Source organism: Lepidochelys kempii, chromosome 6 (assembly GCF_965140265.1).
Source record: "Lepidochelys kempii isolate rLepKem1 chromosome 6, rLepKem1.hap2, whole genome shotgun sequence".
In the NCBI taxonomy this organism is placed as follows: Eukaryota; Metazoa; Chordata; order Testudines; family Cheloniidae; genus Lepidochelys; species Lepidochelys kempii.
The window spans coordinates 35760844-35780133 of NC_133261.1; the positions used below are offsets into that span (position 1 = coordinate 35760844).

Here is a 19290-nt window from a genome sequence, read left to right on the forward strand (position 1 = left end):
ATAAGTGCCTTATCTGTCTAGGAGAATCACGCATAATGACAGAGGTTCAGTGTGCCTGTCATTCTCTGCTGAGTTGCATAAGTCACAAGACGTGAGGCTGAAACTCAGTCTTCTGGAACGATCTGTGAAGGTCTCCTTGAACCTTGAGGAGATGAGCTCCAAGGTATCCTGCTAATGGACAAGCCAGTATTTATCCAGCACCCTATCTACCAGACAAGCTACACTGAATACCAATGCAGAGAAAATGGAGCTGAGAAAGGGCCAGGCACTAGCACTAAAGCCAATCCCAATATCCCTTACATTGAATTGGGCACTAACATCTTCATTGTTGACCCCAAAAGGGACGACTCTGAATGGGACACCAAAAGGGACTGCTCCAAGTAGACCTTGGACATAAGGACAGACATTGCAAATCCTTCAGAGGGAAATCCACCAGGCCTTGTTCAGTTTCAAGGGCTAGAGAGAAGGAGTATCCTAAAGTGCAAAAGACCTTGCCAGCCCTGATCTTGGCTCCCGTGGTGCCCCCGTTGGTGTTGACGTCAAACATAGAATAAATTTGGGGAGAACTGGAACAGTCATTGGTGCCAAAGCACCTGCTAGTGCCAGGTCAGACTCTGGAATGAGAGAACCATACGCTTCGGCAACACACCAGAGGAAATCTATTCCTCACCATCGGCAGAGCAAACGTTCTCCCTATCTTCAAGTAGCAAATCTTCTCCAGGGTGGTCACTAGTCAATACCGTGGAAAGGTCTGTCAGCTTTCCCTGCAGGCCTGCACCACCGCGGATTCATAAGGAAAGGCACTGGACTAGCCAGCACCTGGTGAACAAACTGTACTTGTATGTTATGCTTCCATGGCCTAAATAAGGTTACTGGGGTCCACCAGCCAGTCTTTGCCAAACTTGAGGAAGAGGTCACTTTACCTATCAGCATCTCTTGCCAGACCACATATGCCAAAGTACCAGGAGGAATCGGATCTGCGGGCAGAGCAATGCCAATGCTCTGTATCACCACCAAAACATCAGTAGAGTTCAGGGGAAGAGAGTTCTATTCCTAGTATTTCCTCATTCCAAAGAAGAAAGGAGGTCTTCATGCCATTGAGGGGATTCAGTGAATACATTTGTTGCCTCAGGCCCAACATAGTAACAATTGGTTCCATCGCTCCATCTCTCTGAGCTCAAGACTGGTTCAGAGGTCTGTACTTGCAGTATGTGTACTTCCATATAGCTATCCATCTGCCCCTCAAAAGAATCTAAGATACATGGTGAGGCCCAACCATTAATCAGAGAGGATCCTCCCCTTCAGATTCTTTGCGGTAAGAGTCTTCACGAAATACTTTGCAGTAGTGGCAACACATTTAAGGAGGCAGGGAATCCATGTCTACCTGTACCTTGATGATTGGCTCATCAGAGTCCGTTCCCAACAGGGGATTGCAACAACTTTGGGATACATCTTTTCCCTGCTCTCTCAATTAAGACTCCTTGTGAAGAAATCATCCCTTGCACCATCGCAGATGATAGAGTTTATAGGTGCTTTGATCAGTTCCACATCAGCCAGAGCCTGCCTACCAGAAGACCAATTCCAGTCTCTCCAGTGGGTGGCAAACAACCTAAAATCGAACCCCCAAATGGTGGTGCACACATGTCTGGGACTCTTTGGCCACAGGTTTGTGTGCATGTAGATGACACTGTTGCCAGTCTTCACCGCCAACATTATAACGGTGGCTGAGGTCCATGTACTCCCTCTCCAGGCATCACATGAACAGGAGGGCCACTGTCCTGCCTCAGGTCCTACAAGAGATCCCTTGGTGCTAAGACCCAGTGAACATGTGGAAAGGGGTTCCCAGCTGACACTTGCCACATACACTGCAGGAACAGCCTGGGTGCCCACCTGAGCCATTTGAAGGTGCAAGGGACATGGTCTCTGGGTGACGTAAATTTTATATATGAATGTCCTGGAGCTGAGAACTATCAGACTAGCCTGTAGAGCATTCCTGCCTGTTCTGCAGAACACCACAATGCAAATCCTAACTGACAACATGTCCACTATGCACTATATACATACCAAACAATGAGGTGCCTGATCATCCCATTTCTGCCAGGAAGCCATCTGACGCTGAATGTTGTGTCCCCAACACAAGATTACCTTTCTTGCTATATACCTACCCAGGGTCGGCAATGATCTGGCAGATTTCTTAACCAGGCATGCAGTGACCAGCCACAAATGGTCACTGTAGGGTCTATCATGGTGCCATTATTCCATCAATGGGGGACCCCCGCAATAAACTGGTTTGACACAGAAGACAACACCAAATGACCAAACTTCTGCTTAAGAGAAGGTGAGAGTCTTGGCTCATTACAGCTGCTTTTTCTTCCTTTTGGTGGTCTTGAGGGATGCTATATGCTTTTCCACTGATTCCCCTAATCCCCAGGATAATATCCAAGATCAGGTGAGACAAATTTGCTGTCATCCTGATAGCCCCTGACTGGCTAAGGCAGTTTTGGCTGTCAAACAAGATACAGATGTCCATGTAGCCTCCCCATTCCTCTGAGCCTGTCTGGACATAATATCTTAGAATCAAGATCAGAACTTGCACACAGATCTGCAGTGGTTGCAGTGATGGCTTGGATATTGGCTGGGTGAGCGCTACTGACAAGAGACTGGTCTCTGAAGGTTAAGAAAATTCTCATCCAAAGCACGAAACCTTGTACCAGGAAGATTTACTTCCACCTAATGGAAAAGATTTTCCTTATGGGTATTCTAAAATAATATGGACCCAGTAGAGGTACAGATACCAAAGTTCCTTGACTATACATAGCTACTAAAACAGGCTGGACATTTAACTCTTTCAAAGTCCACCTACCAGCAATATCAGTATGTACACCTTGGTAAAATCACAGTCTATCTTCTCGCATCCAAAGGTATTGAAATTCCTTAAAGGCCTCCTTCATGCCTACCCTCCAGTTAGAGACCCTACTCCTTTGTGGAATCTCTGTCATCCTCCTGCAACTCACAAAACCACCCTTTTACCACTGTTGGATTACTCAGTACACCGTGCCATCAGGGTGGTCTTTCTGGTTGCCATCACTTCAACCCCAGAGAGTCAGAGAGCCTCCAAGCCCTCATGGGTTGTGTGGCCTACACATCATTCTGTAGGGACAAGGTGGTGTTGAGACCACATCCCAGGTTTATCCTTAAGGTAGTCTCAATCCTTCACCTGAACCAATCAATTGCCTTGCTAGTCTTCTTCCTGAAGCCACATTCTGGATGTTGCCAGGGCGTTAAAAGACCAATACTTCCCAGCTGTCTTCCCACCTCTTAGTGGCCATTTCCAGCCCATTTAAGGGCCAAACCATCTGATCACAGAGAATCTCCAAGTGGATTTCAAAGTGTATTTCCACTTGCTGTCAACTGGTTGGCAGGCCTACTGATGCACATTCCACTAGGGCAGCGGTTCTCAACCTTTCTCTTTCTGAGGTCTTCCCAACATGCTGTAAAAATTCCACGGCCCACCTGTGCCACAATAACTGGTTTTCTACATATAAAAGACAGGGCGGCATTAGGGGGTTGTAACTGAACAATTGCCTGGGGCCCCAATCCAAGGGGCCCCCATGAAACGACATTGCTCAGGCTTCATCTTCAGCCCTGGGTGGCAGGCCTCAGGGACCTGGGCTTCAGCCCCATGCAGTGAGACTTAGGCTTTCTCCCCTGGGCCTCAGTACGTCTAATGTTGGCCCTGCTTGGAGGCCCACCTGAAACCTGCTCGAGGCTCCGGACCCCTGTTTGAGAACTACTGCTCTAGGGCATAGCCTGAATCTACCACCTACTTCAGGAACATTCCAGTTTCTGAGATCTGTATGGCTGCAATGTGGAGCAACCCACTGTTTTGTTTTGTTGTTAAACATTATTGCCTTGACATGGCAGCCAGGGCAGATGCCAAGTTCAGGAGGCAGTGCTACAGTCATTGTTCGACTAATGTAACTGGAACTCCTCATTCCCACCATCCAGAGGACACTGACACATTCTCTAAAACGAATACCTACAGTAATTGTGGCTCTTTGAGATGTTGTAGTCAGTGTGGATCCCATAACTTACCTTACATCCCTGGTTTTCAGAGTCCTCCGCAACATTGGCTTTGAATTGTGGGGGAACTGATAGAGGCTGATGGCTCTCCTGCCCTTTATGCCCTTGTATGGGAACATGAGGTGGCACAGGATATATGCATTGTCCCAAAGGACACTGTTGTTCAAAGAAATTCCAGCTCTGCATGCATAAGGCACGTGTGAACCAATAGCGGGATCCACCCTGATTACAGTATCTTGAAAAACCACAGTTACTGAACGGGAAGTAACCGTTCTTTTCTTGCACCAGTTGATCTGTCTTGAAATGTTTTCTATGTGAGGTTTTCTTTCACAGTAAGACTGGGCTAAAATATGATCTAAGAAATGCACGAAAAATCATTAATCAGGCACTTCAGAATCCTAAATTTAATCTCAATCCAGCTACTTATTTTTGTAGTGGTTTATAACTTTACCTATATACATTTCTATATTTGTTCCAGGTGAAAGACCATTCAAATGTCCCTTTGAAGGCTGTGGAAGGTCATTCACAACATCCAATATTAGAAAAGTTCACATCAGGACACATACTGGTGAAAGACCCTATTACTGTACAGAACCAGGATGTGGGAGAGCATTTGCCAGTGCAACCAATTACAAGAACCATGTGAGAATACATACAGGTACGTGAGTGACATTTTGTTTGAAGAGCAATTTCCTTTTTAGCTGCTGTGATTTTCTCCTTGGTGGACCAGTTGTTGCTGCACATCAGAACTGGCGTAGAAAGTTTTTTATAGTGATATGTCATGGTTTTGATATTATATTTAACCCTTTTCTCTCCTTTGACCAGCCACAAATGGTCACTGTAGGGTCTATCATGGAGCCATTATTCCATCAATGGGGGACCCCTGGATTGACTTGTTCGCCCTAGGAGACACCACCAAATGATCAAACTTCTGCTTAAGAGGAGGTGTGACTTTTTCATCCTGCTCTCAACACAGTTGTACCTAGGGCCTAATCCAAAGCCATTTCAAGACAATGGAAAGACTTTAAAAGGCTTTGGATCAAACCCTTAGTCCCCAAGTTTCACCTTTATTGCTAAGTAATGTAAAGCACAAACCTCAGCCTGATGTTGGCTGTTCCTAGAATTTTTCTCTCTTGGGGTTCTCTGTCCCTGCCCTTAGTTCCCTCTCCCTTGTGGAAAGAATCAAAATCTTCTGCTGCTCTTCGAGAGATGTCCCTGCGGGTGCTCCACTCCAGGTATTGGTGCACCTCTGCGCCTTCACTCGGAGATTTTTACAGCAGCACTCACGCGGGCCCCGCACGCGCGGTGCCTACCTCATGCGCCAACTGCACCTCAATAGCGTGTACGCGGCCCGGGCTCCTCAGTTCCTTCTCTACCATCTGTGGCCTGAGATGGAGCTCAGCAGTCTCACTCAATTATTTTTCGCTTAAGATAGTTAGTTGTTTATACAGTTTACCTAGCTTTTTTTAGTCAGATAAGTTACATTTCTCCCTTCTTCTCTTAAAAAAAATAAAATAAAAAAATTCCTTCCCAGTTTTTTCTGTCAGTTAGACAGTTTATACTGAGCCGGGCTCGCCAGGTTTTAAGAGATGCACTATGTGCAGAGAGGCCATCCCTATCTCTCATGGCCATTTTCAATGTGTTTGCTGTTTGGGGGAGTCCCACATCCCCCCAAAATTGGCCCACTTCAGTAAACTGAAGGCTTTACTGAAGGATAGAGACCTGAGGCTCAAGTTAATTCTAATGAAGTCCCTCAGACCTGCCTTTGACGCAGATCAAGAGTCCTACTCGAGACACAGCCCTCCTAAGTCCACTAAGGACAAGAAAACAACAAAAAACTGGCCAGCTTCATCACCTCACAGAGACCAGCCAGCATCCAAATGGTCTCCTACCAGGTCTGTCTCGTCAGTGCCGAACACGGCTCAGCACGTACAATACTCCGGGGATCTCTGGCACCGTATGTACCCCAGCTGCTGCTGGTATGCACCGTTCCGGTGCCAAGGCTATGGGCTTAAAGTTGCCTGCCTCTTCTAATACGGCACCGCACAGCACTGCAAAGGACTTGGTGCCAACTCAGCTGAGGCTGCCCGTGCCACACAGAAGTACAGTTGCTGTCCCAGCGCCGACACCTCACCCACCTATGACTCCGCGTATGGCGCCGCACCAATCGGCACTGGCCGACCGTGCGGCACCGCCGCTGCATCCAGCACAATATATTCCGGCGCCTTCTACCTCTGCACCACAATTTATTCATTCCAGCGATTTGCTAATTTCGCCAACTCCAGATTCCCTGTTACTTGGTAACAATCTCTCACTGGAACCGTCAGCATGGCACTGACAGCTGTCCCTTGTTTCCTCTCACTTTTCTAGTGATAAGGATGATGAAGTGGAGGGAGTTTTTTTCACCACAACATTCCACTCTCATTCACACCCCTGCTAGCATAGGACTAAGGAGACTGAGGTCCTCATATTCTAGGGTCTTACCACCCTGGTATGGACACCTGTGGATGGGACCACCCATGCCCTTCCTCAGACGATGGCATTACTGGAACCCATGGGGGTCCTACAGCAGGCACCACAGTAGCCGGCACAGCCCATGCAGAGGTGACACTAGATCTCCTCCTGTACTCATGCACGCTTCTGTGATGGATGGATGGGAGCAACCGGCAATGGTGCACGCAGACAAGGAGGCACCTGAATCCTCTCCTAAATAATAATAATTCTTCCACCTCACCGGACAAGGGCTATTATGCCCCCACCCCCAACAACAGCAGATAATTTTACTCATTTTCAGGACTTCTTCAAAAGAAAAGGAGTACTTGTGGCACCTTAGAGACTAACCAATTTATTTGAGCATGAGCTTTCGTGAGCTACAGCTCACTTCATCGGATGCATACCGTGGAAACTGCAGTAGACATTATATACACACAGAGACCATGAAACAATACCCCCTCCCACACCACTGTCCTGCTGGTAATAGCTTATCTAAAGTGATCATCAAGTTGGGCCATTTCCAGTACAAATCCAGGTTTTCTCACCCTCCGCCCCCCCCACACAAACTCACTCTCCTGCTGGTAATCCTGGATTTATGCTGGAAATGGCCCACCTTGATTATCATGCACATTGTAGGGAGAGTGGTCACTTTGGATAAGCTATTACCAGCAGGAGATTGAGTTTGTGTGTGTGGTTTTTGGAGGGGGGTGAGAGAACCTGGATTTGTGCAGGAAATGGCCCACCTTGATTATCATACACATTGTGAAGAGAGTGGTCACTTTGGATGGGCTATTACCAGCAGGAGAGTGAGTTTGTGGGGGTGGGGGGAGCGCGGAGGGTGAGAAAACCTGGATTTGTACTTTGCAACCACAACCAACAAGAAATGCCCGGAATTCTATTCCAGAGTGGGCCTGGGAAAGCACTCGGGGAGACGCATTCATCATCAAATGGAGTGACAATTTCCTATACGCATTCTCCCTGATACCACTTCTTCACAGGGTATTACAAAAAATACAAGCGGAGAGGGCCGGGGTCATACTAATAGCCCCTAGGTGGCCCTACGTACCTATTTTTAACGAGATGTCGGTTTGTCTGCCGATTCCACTCCTTCCCCCCCCCCCCCCAACCTATTACCACAACACAGGGGTCAACTACACCACGCCAGCGTAACAATGCTGCACCTCAAAGCATGGCTCCTCAGTGGTTCTCTAATGAGGAACTAGACTGCTCTGAACAGGTACAAAGAGTACTGTTACATAGGTGGTATGTGTGGATTTTGTTCTGCTATCTCCATAAATGGACGAGGTTCACTCACCGGTGCTCCACCAAGCAAACAGCTCGTGCTTCCACCCCTCTTTCACTAATGCTAGACTGTCTTTTAGAACTTAAACTATCTGGGCTCTCCTTTAGCTCCATAAAGGTACATTTAGCAGCAATTACGGCGTTTCACAATAAGACTGGAGACACTACTTACTTTACCCACCCCATCACAAAGCGGTTCCTCAAGGGTCTCCAGACGCTATAGCCGGACATTAGACCACCCACTCAACCCTGGGACCTGCACTTGGTCCTCACATCCGTGATGCGCCATCCATTTGAGCCTCTTGCAATGTGCTCCCGCCTACATCTGTCCATGAAAACTGCATTTTTATTTGCCATTACATCTGCCAGATGTGTAGAGAACTTGGAGCGCTTATAGCTGATCCACCGTACACTGTATTTTTTAAGGACAAAGTCACGCTCCAAACGCATCGTAAATTCTCCCAAAGGTGCATTCCTTCTTCCACCTCAATGAACCTATCAGTCTATCCACTTTCTTTCCTAAATTGCATGCAAACACTTTTGAATCAGCAATGCACACACTCGACATGTGCAGATCATTGTCCTTTTATTTCGATAAGACTAAGCCCTTTAGGGCTTCCCCTAAACTTTTCATTTCAATTGCAGAACGATCCACAGGTAAATCCATCTCTACCCAGAGAATATTCAATTGGATAGCAGACTGTTATGCTACAAACTAAAGAAGATGAATCCTCCAACTTCTGTTAGAGCACATTCCACCAGATCTGTGCCAATGTCTGTGGCATTCTTATGTAACAATCCCCTCACAGATATTTGCAAAGCCGCCACCTGGACTTCAGAGCATACCTTTGCTTAACATTATACTCTTACTCAGGGTCCCCAGACCAACATTCAAATGGGCCGAGCTGTTCTGTCTACAGCTTTCTTACCAGATCCGAAGTCCCTACCTCCTTAAGAGATACTGCTTTTCAGCCACCTGGAGTGGAGCTCAGGGGCATCTCTCGAAGAAGAGGAGGTTACTCACCTGTGCAGTAACTGACATTCTTCAAGATGAGTGTCGCTGGGTGCTCCACTACCCACCCTCCTCCCCTCTACTTCAGAGTTTGGAGCTGCCTCCGTTGTAGAAAAGGAACTGAGGAGCCTGGGCCGCGCACGGGCTATTGAGAGACAGTCAGCAAATTAAGTAGGCACTGCACATGTGCGGCCCATGTAAGTACTGCTGTAAAAATCTTGGAGCGAAGGCGCAGGGGCCCACCAACACCTGGAGTGGAGCAACCACAGGGACACTCATCTTGAAGAACGTCAGTTACTGCACAGGTGAGTAACCTCCTCTTCTGGACCTAACAGGATCCACTTGGTCTAGCTGCTAGGATGAATCAGCAGAAGTAACACTGCATCCATGTGCAGGGTCCTACAGCCCTGTAGCCATCATTTTTTGTATCCTCCTGTTTTTCATTGTTAGCAGGGATGAATAAATCTCTTGGAGTTGAAGATTTTGTATACTACGTGAACTGGTTTTTGGGTTTGAGTTTGTGTTATATTGATTTTACGTGAAGAATGTCATTTCTATTTAGCCTTAATCATTTTAATATATAAATCCCATAAAATTTCTGTAGAGCTAAAGAGACTGAGGTTTGGAACTCTAACTTACCAGACCAAATAACATTTAATCTTCGAGGATAAGTGTAGATCTTCCTATGAAGTCAGAAGGGCAGCTAATGTAAAGAGTTAGGGCAGAATTGTGAGTACTGTGCCAAACGGAGGGCTGTACTGGCATCTTGCCAGGAGCTTGGAGGGCCATATGTTGTTTTCATATAGTGGAGCAGATTGCAGCTGCCCTCATCTTTAGTATGAATATCTGGCACATGAAAAGTAGGAGATCCAGCATGCATAGTCCTTCTTGATCTGAATGGCCTCCTCAGATCGTCTGGTAAGGCCAGCTTATTGTGGCAGCACATTGGTATTAAAGAGGACAGTCATGCATTGCATTGTGACCATTGTTGCTGCATTACGGAAGGAAGCTGGAGAATGCCTGACTGACCTGGGTGGTAGTAAAATTGTGCCATTAAATATCTGTGAAAGTGGCAGGATATTTATTGTCAGGGTTTTCCTGCATATCCTGGTTATAATTTTCTTAATCCCTTTTGTCTTTCCCTACAGGTGAGAAGCCCTATGTCTGCACGGTTCCTGGCTGTGACAAACGTTTCACAGAATATTCCAGTTTATACAAACACCATGTTGTACATACTCATTCCAAACCATACAACTGCAATCACTGTGGGAAAACATACAAGCAGATTTCCACACTTGCTATGCACAAGCGAACAGCGCACAATGACACAGAGCCAATTGAAGAAGAGCAGGAAGCTTTCTTTGAGCCGCCTCCAGGTTTGTGTTTGGTGTTCCTAGTCTCTGATCTTCCTCCCATAGTAGCAAAATAAAAGATTGCATCCAGCACACACCTATGACTATCAGTATTCCACAGAGTCAGGGGAATTAAAAGACAGGTGTGATATTTTCTTCATTAATGCTTTGCACTAACTAACATCTTTTATCTGAGAGTACTAAAGTGCTTTACAAACACTAAGTAAACCTCAAAATACCTGTGTGAGGCACAGTAGGTAGATAAGTAAACAGGCACTGAGAGAGTAATTGACTTGGTCATAAAACAAGTCAGTGGCAGAGCTGAGAATAAAACAGAAACAGCCTTTCTGTGCTCTAACCACTAGATCACACCATCTATGAATATCATATTGAAGCAGGCCTGAGGATGGACAAAATGTTTATATTACATCCTAAAGGATTCTTCTAAGTATATAAAACACCATGCATGAGAGTCTGTGCTGTAATCTTAAAGGCGCAGTGCTGGAGAAGGGAGGGAAAAAAGTGGCTTCACACTATCTTTGCACCCTCTTGATTTTGAGCTACTCCTGAGACCAGTGGTCTGCCCTAAAGTTACAACAGCCTTTCTGGTCTGCCCTATGGGTAGTGGGGCTGTTGAGAATGCCAACAGTGCTATTCTCTATGGATCTGCCCCCAGCACAGCCCATACAAGATGTCCATTTACTGTTGCCAAGCAGTTTTTCTGTATGTAGGAGCACTATCTAGAAAACGGTCTTTACGGTACTTTAGACACTTTAAATCCAGTCAGAGTAAAAAGTCAGACTGATTCGAGTGTGAAAAAATGCATTTTCTTATTGCAAGAAAACAAACATAATTTTTTACATTCTTATTTTAGCTGGTGTTGGGGTTGGATACAGGGTAGATGTAAATAAGTGATCTATCCTGACTGGAAAAGCAGTTTTACTATTTGTATATGGGAGACTGACGTGAAACCCCTCTTAAGTAAATTGCCGCATTCTGATTGCTACTTACAAAGGAAAGATTAGAATGGAAGATTTCTATTTGCCAAGGTTAAACATTTGTTAAGATAATATGCTGTTATATCATTCCTCACACAATGATGCCACTCTGCTTCTCTGAGGTTGTGTGTTCGTTAATGAATACTTTTTTTAATGGGCTGCCGACTGTGTTTACATCAAACCTTAGTATGTAAAGGTTAATGTTTAATTAAATGAATCACAGTATTGTTTGTCACCCTTTTTAATATTCTCTTTGCTTATAAACTAAGTAAATATGCCTTAAATACCAAAATGTCTATTTTCTTTTCAATGCACAGGATTTATATGCATTATTCCCCATTTAAAAAGTATGCCCCAGACCTAGTAAAACAGTCATTTGGGGCATTTTGATTTGATTTCAGTATCAGTTTCATTTCCTTCTCTCTCTCTCCCTACCCCCTTGTTACAACCCAGAATTTAAAACTTTTTATCCAGAAAGTTTCTTTTTCTGTTTTTAGGTTTACTCTTATTACTATTAGTATTTGCAGTATGTAACGTATCCTCCTGTCTTCCTTTTATGAAATAGATCAAGGTGAAGATGTTCTAAAAGGCTCCCAGATAACCTATGTGACAGGTGTAGATGGGGAGGATGTCGTTTCCGCACAAGTTGCTACAGTTACTCAGTCAGGACTGGGTCAACAAGTTGCATTAATTTCCCAGGATGGGACCCAGCATGTAAGTATTCACCATAGTAAAGAATTTGCTAACAAGAGGACATTCAGAATTAAAACTGTTATTTATCTTCAGATATTCCATTATGCTTACTTACATTAGAGTTAAAATCCCTGAATAATGGATGTTTGTATGTATTAGGGCCAGGTTTCAAAAGTTGGGTCAGAATAAATATAAGTTTAGGAATGGTCTTCCTTTGGAATACCCAAGTTAGGCCTTGTTTGTTCTGAGTAGAGTATGCATACAAAGGCTTTTTGGCCTTCACAGCATCCCACAGCAACAAATTCCACAGGTTGAATGTGCGTTGTGTGAAGAAATGCTTCCTTACATCTGTTTTAAACCTGCTGTCTATTATTTGCACCAGGTGACCGTTAGTTTCTGTGTTATGTGAAGGGATTACAAAAATCATATCCCTATTCACTTTCTCCATACCATTCAAGATTTAATCCACCTGTAGTCATCTCTTTTCCCAAAATGAATAGTCCCAGTCTTTTTAATCTCGCCTCATATGGAAGCTGTTCCATACCCCAGTCATTTTTGTTGTTCCTTTTCCAATTCTAATATGTCCTTTTTGAGATGGGGCAATCAGAGCTGCACACAGTATTCAAGGTTTGGGTGTCTCATGGATTTATATAGTAGCATTATGATATTTGCTGTCTTCTTAACTATTCCCTTCCTAATGGTTCCTAACAATCTGTTTGCTTTTTTGACTGCCACTGCATGTTGAACAAATGTATTCTGAGAACTAACCATAGTGACCCCAAGATCTCTTTCTTGCATGGTAACAGTTAATTTAGAACCCATCATTTTGTATGTATAGTTGGGATTACGTTTTCTAGTGTGCAATTACTTTGCATTTACCAATATTTTATTTCATCTGCCATTTTGTTGCCCAGTCACCCTATTTAGTGAGATCCCTTTGCAACTCTTCTCAGTCAGCTTTGGACTTAACTACCTTGAGTAACTTTGTATCATCTGGAAGTTTTTCCATCTCACTGTTCATCCCTTTTTCCAGTTCATCCCTTTTTCCAGAATCTGTTGAACAGCACAGGTCCCAGTACAGATCTTTGGGAATCCCACTATTTACCTCTCTCTCTCCACTGTGAAAACTGACCCTTTATTCCTACCCTTTGTTTCCTGACTTTTAAGCAAGTATCGGGGATAGTCGTGTTAGTCCATATCCCTTTGTCTTTTAACCAGTTACTGGGGATCTTCCCTCTTATACCATGACTGCTTACTTTGTTTAAGAGCCTTTGGGGAGAGACCTTATCAAAGGCTTTCTGAAAGTCCAAGTATACTATATTGACTAGATCACTCTTATCCACATTCTTGTTGACTCCCTCAAACAATTCTAATATACTTGTGAGGCACATTTTCCCTTTACAAAAACCATATTGACTCTTCCCCAGGATATTGTGTTTATCTATATATCTGATAATTCTGTTCTTTACTATAGTTTCAACCAATTTGCCTTGTACTGAAGTTAGGCTCACTGCCCTATAATTGCCAGGATCGCATCTGGAGCCTTCTAAAAAAAATAAATGTTACGTTAACTACTCTGCAGTCATCTGATACAGAGGCTGATTTAAGAGAGAGGTTACATACCACGGTTAGTAGTTCTGCAATTTCATATCTGAGTTCTTTCAGAACTCTTAAGTTAATGCCATCTGGTCCTGGTGACTTATTACTGTTTAATTGATCAGTTCCCTCTCTCAGGGTTGGAAGGCCTTAGAAGCTTTGCAGGCTCATTTTGCTCACCCCCACTGCCACAGACACACCCCATAATAAGAACTTCTTTGCATAGAGCCTGATTTCTGAGGCTTCCTGAAATTCCTTTATAAGCTGTTATGATCTCACAGGTCCAGGCTTTACTCACCTATATCTGTACAGACTCCCTGACCTTCTGAATCTTCCCTCTGAATGCAGGGGCTTGCCAGTTCTAGTGCTGCTGGCCAGTTCCCATCACTAGCCGTCTTCAGTCACTGCCAAGAGGGAACAAGAAGTGCACTGCCCTCAGCACAAAGATCTCTGCAGAAAGTTTGTTTTCATTTAAGTCATTTAAGTGGTAAATAAAGAACTTAGTTGAGAGAGGATCTTGCCATAAGAAGTTCATCTGTTTATTTCTTGTTTGGGGCCTGCACCACCACCAAGACATATCTGGGAAAATCCGTGCTTTTTATATTTCAGCAGGGCAAGGAGTTGATATATGTGTTTAGATCTGAAAAATACTCTTTGATTCAGATGGGGAGGTATGTCTACACTATGAAATTAGGTCAATATTATAGAAGTCCATTTTTAGAAATCGATTTTATACAGTCGATTGTATATATCCACACTAAGCGCATTAAGTCGGCGGAGTGCATCCTCACTACCGTCGTCAGCGACCACTTCTGCTGCAACTCTGCTCTCCTGCAGATGCCATGCCACAGCAAGCATGGAGCCCACTCAGATCACCGCGGCAGTTATGAGCATTGTAACACCTCGCGCATTATCCTGCAGTATGTGCAGAATCAGAACCTGCAAAAGCAGGCGAGGAGGTGACGGCAGCACAGTGACGAGAGTGATGAGGACATGGACACAGACTTCTCTCAAAGTACGGTCCCCAGCAATTTGGACATCCTGGTGGCAATGGGGCAGGCTCATGCCATGGAACGCCGATTCTGGGCCCGGGAAACAAGCACAGACTGGTGGGACCGCAGAGCGTTGCAGGTCTGGGATGATTCCTAGTGGCTGCAAAACTTTCGCATGCATAAGGGCACTTTCATGGAACTTTCTAACTTGCTTTCCCCTGCCCTGAAGCGCCAGAGTACCAAGATGAGAGCAGCCCTCACAGTTGACAAGCGAGTGGCAATAGCCCTGTGGAAGCTTGCAATGCCAGACAGCTACCGGTCAGTCGGGAATCAATTTGGAGTGGGCAAATCTACTGTGGGGGCTGCTGTGATCCAAGTAGCCAACACAATCACTGAGCTGCTGCTGTCAGGGGTAATGACTTTGGGAAATGTGCAGGTCATAGTGGATGGCTTTGCTGCAATGGGATTCCCTAACGCATATCCCTATCTTGGGACCAGACCACCTTGGCAGCCAGTACATAAACCGCAACGGGTACTTTTCAATGGTGCTGCAAGCACTGGTGGATCACAAGGGATTTTTCACCAACATCAACGTGGGATGGCCGGGAAACGTACATGATGCTCGCATCTTCAGGAACTCTGGTCTGTTTGAACAGCTGCAGGAAATAACTGCAGACCAGGCCAGAAAATAATTGTTGGGGATGTTGAAATGCCTATAGTTATCCTTGGGGACCCAGCCTACCCCTTAATTCCATGGCTCATGAAGCCATACACAGGCACCCTGGACAGTAGTCAGGAGCTGTTCGACTGTAGGCTGAGCAAGTGCAGAATGGTGATAGAATGTGCATTTGGATGTTTAAAAGCACGCTGGTGCAGTTTACTGACTTGGTTAGACCTAAGCGAAACCAATATTCCCATTGTTATTGCTGCTTGCTGTGTGCTCCACAATATCTGTGAGAGTAAGGGGGAGACGTTTATGGTGGGGTGGGAAGTTGAGGCAAATCGCCTGGCCACTGATTACGCACAGCCAGACACCAGAGCGATTAGAAGAGCACAGCAGAACACACTGCGCATCAGAGAAGCTTTGAAAACCAGTTTCATGACTGGCCAGGCTACAGTGTGACAGTTCTGTTTGTTTCTCTTTGATGAAAACCCACCCCCTTGGTTCACTCTACTTCCCTGTAAGCCAACTGCCCTCCTCCCTTCGATCACCGCAGGCAGAGGCAATAAAGTCATTGTTGTTTCAAAATCATGCATTCTTTATTAATTCATCACACAAATAGGGGGATAACTGCCAAGGTAGCCCGGGAGGGGTGGGGAAGGAGGGAAGGACAAGGCCACACTGCACTTCAAAACTTATTGAATGCCAGCCTTCTGTTGCTTGGGCAGTCCTCTGGGGTGGAGTGGTTGGGTGCCCGGAGCTGCCACCCCATGTTCTTGGGCGTCTGGGTGAGGAGGATATGGAACTTGGGGAGGACGGCAGGCAGTTACACAGGGGCTGCAGTGGTGGTCTGTGCTCCTGCTGCCTTTCCTGCAGCTCCACCAGACACTGGAGCATATTAGTTTGATCCTCCAGTAGCCTTAGCATTGCATTCTGCCTCCTCTCATCATGTTGCCGCCACCTCTCATCTTGCTCGTCCCTCCTGTCCTCGCATTCATTTTCTGCTTTCCTGGGCTCTACCTTTGGTTGCCTCCACCCATTCTGCTGAGCTCTTTCAGTGCGGGAGGACTGCATGAGCTCAGGGAACATTTCATCGCAAGTGCAGTTTTTTTGCCTTCTTATCAGCGCTAGCCTCTGGGACGGAGATGATGGGGGAGTGTTGAAACATTTGCAGCTGCGGGAGGAAAAAAAGGGAGAGTAGTATTTAAAAAGACACATTTTTAGAGAACAATGGGTAGACTCTTTCACGGTGAACCAAGCTGTTAACATTACATAGCACATGTGATTTTGGTACAACATCGCATTTTGCCTCTTGTATTGAGGGTCTGCCAGTCTGGTGTGAGAGATCACACACACAGGGCCTCGCAACAGAATTCGGCTTGCAGGCAGCCATGGTAAGCCACAGTCTTTCGGCTTCTTCAACCTTCATAACATGTGGGAATGGTTTCAAACAGCAGTGTCCTCCTTTCCCATACCAAGCACCCGTTGGGTTGGCCATTTAAAAAGAGGGGCTGCGGTTTTCAGGTTAACGTGCAGCACAAACCCAACTAACCCCCCACACGCACCCAATTCTCTGGGATGATCACTTCATCCCTCCTCCCACCACGTGACTAGTATCAGGGAAGATCCCTGTCTCTTTGGTTTTTTGGTAGGCTTGCCAGAGCTCCTTAATTTTCACGCGGCACTGCTGCAGATCCCTGTTATAGCCTCTGTCCATCATGCCCTTGGAAATTTTTTTCAAATATTTTGGCATTTCATCTTTTGGAACAGAGTTCTGATAGCACAGATTTGTCTCCCCATGCAGCGATCAGATCCACTACCTCCTGTTTGGTCCATGCTGGCAGAGCCTCCCAGAGAGTGGGACAAGTAGGGCAATTTGCTCCGGGCCCCACAGGGGACCCCAGGAGAGTTTTTGGCAGCACTTCGGCAACAGGTCCTTCAGTGCCGCTGAACACACCCAGAGTGAAGCACCCGCTGCCGCTTCTTCCGCTCCGGGTCTTTGGCGGCAATTCGGCGGCGGGGGTCCTTCTGCTCCATGTCTTCAGCGAAGTGCCCCGAAGACCCAGAGCGGAAGGGCCCCCACCGCCGAAGACCCCAGACCCCCTGAATCCTCTGGGTGGCCCTGCATGCTGGAGCTCTTTTGCAGTTCTGGGACTGCATGGTCACCTGTGCTGATGAGCTCTGCCTGGTCACCTCTGCTGATGAGCTCGCCACACTGGCCAAACAGGAAATGAAATTCAGAAGTTCCTGGTGCTTTTCCTGTGTACCTGGCTACTGTATCTGAGTTGAAAGTGCTATCCAGAGTGGTGCAATGGAGCACTCTGGAATAGCTCCCGGAGGCCAATACCGTCGAATTGCGTCCACACTACCCCGGTGATGTCAATTTCATCGCTAATCCCCTCATTGGGGAGGAGTACAGAAATCGATTTTAAGAGCCCTTTAAGTCGACAAAAATGGCTTCGTCGTGTGGATGAGTGCAGGGTTAAATCAATCTAATGCTGCTAAATTTGACCTAAACTCATAGTGTAGACCAGTGCAAAGATCAGTAGTGTTTGAGTGTTGTAGTGTTTGAGACCATTACTGTAGTGTATTTTTTTTTTTATGACCAAAGGCTTTTGAGTGTGGCAGCCCTAACCCAGAAATTCTTTGCACTTGTTCTTACACCCCAACTTGATTTTCATTTTTGGATTTCTTTTCTGTTTGGTAATGCATGTGAGACTGAAAACATAAAATAAATACTTACGTCTTTGAATTCTTAAGAAAAATTACAGTGATGTTTTACCAGCATTTTCTAAACCAAATGAAAATGCAGGCGTGTTTGATGCTTCTATTAAGACCAAACAAATGGTATTATGTTGAGTTCACATCTCCAACACTTCTAGTGAAACTTTTAGTTATACTGTTCCTTATGCAAGACACTTCCATGGACACTTTGTAATGTCTGAGGTTAATTTGGTCGTGATCTAATTAAAACAGAACTTCTAAGCAGTTCTCTGGCTGAAAGAGGATATATGCTGCTGCTACCTATCCATTGTAGTTTAGTTTTATTTCTGTAAACATGCATTATGAATTAGGAAACCTCTGAAAGATTGTGGGATAATGGATTCCAACCAGTAAAAGAGCTGGGATGGTGATACTTTGTTCAAGAAGGCTTGGGGAAGAAAAGCAGTTTGGAGGAAATGCAGGAATAACCACAGCAGGACAGTGGTGATGGCTTTTCGAGTCTATAGCCAGTTTAGCTTAAATGTGATGGCTGGATAAAGTAAATTCTTCAATGTTACTGAGAATTGGCTGCCTTCTTAAGGATAGTTCTGGCTTGTTGTTCGTTGACGAAGAAATTGTGCTACCAGATGGCAGAAGAGTATTTTATAAACACTGTTACATTTTAAGTTTGTGTTGTCTTTATTTAAACTCTTATTTGGAAACATTTACAAATCTTGGATTGTTGTCTGAAAACACATTGCCATATGACCCAAAGTTTAAAACTCATTTAAGACTCAATCAGCAATTAAAATAAATTTGTTTTAATTCAAAAATTACATTGTTTTAGGTCAACATATCTCAGGCTGACATGCAGGCCATTGGAAATACTATCACTATGGTAACACAAGATGGCACCACCATCACAGTCCCAGCCCATGATGCAGTCATTTCTTCTGCAGGAACGCATTCTGTTGCAATGGTAACTGCGGAGGGCACTGAAGGACAGCAGGTAAAATGTTTTTCTGCATACCTGTCTTTTTTTTCTGAGATATTTTTAAATATATACACAAAGACACTTGAACTATTATCTGCTTCACACAAACATATCTGATTAGAGCAAAGATTTCCATACATGACTATATCATTCCTTTCATAATAACATGGTAATGCGTTGTTCTGTACTGCCTTACATGAAAGGCTCTGAGTTTTATATACATTAATTAGTTGAACCTCAAAACAGCCTGTGACCTAGTGATGAGAGAACCAATTTACAGATGCGTAAAATAAAGCACAGAAAGGTTGTGACATGCCCAAATCATACTTCAAACCTGTGACAAAGCTGGGAATAAAATCCAGAACTAGTCCTGGCTCTTTATCTCCTGCAAATCCCATTAAGGGACAACAT

General features: G+C 45.0%; 1 protein-coding gene across 5 annotated transcripts in view; it reads left to right on the top strand.

Annotated features, from left to right (window-relative positions):
* ZNF143 (zinc finger protein 143) overlaps positions 1 to 19290 on the top strand; it is a 71912-nt gene that overhangs the window by 45810 nt on the left and 6812 nt on the right. For 4 of the 5 annotated variants that reach the window (XM_073347543.1, XM_073347542.1, XM_073347545.1 and 1 more), the window contains 4 exons: positions 4562 to 4741; positions 10039 to 10266; positions 11806 to 11954; positions 18733 to 18894. In XM_073347543.1, the coding sequence (XP_073203644.1) occupies positions 4562 to 4741; positions 10039 to 10266; positions 11806 to 11954; positions 18733 to 18894 (719 nt within the window). The remainder of the gene's footprint in view (positions 1 to 4561; positions 4742 to 10038; positions 10267 to 11805; positions 11955 to 18732; positions 18895 to 19290) is intronic. The other variant, XM_073347546.1, reaches the window with a different exon arrangement.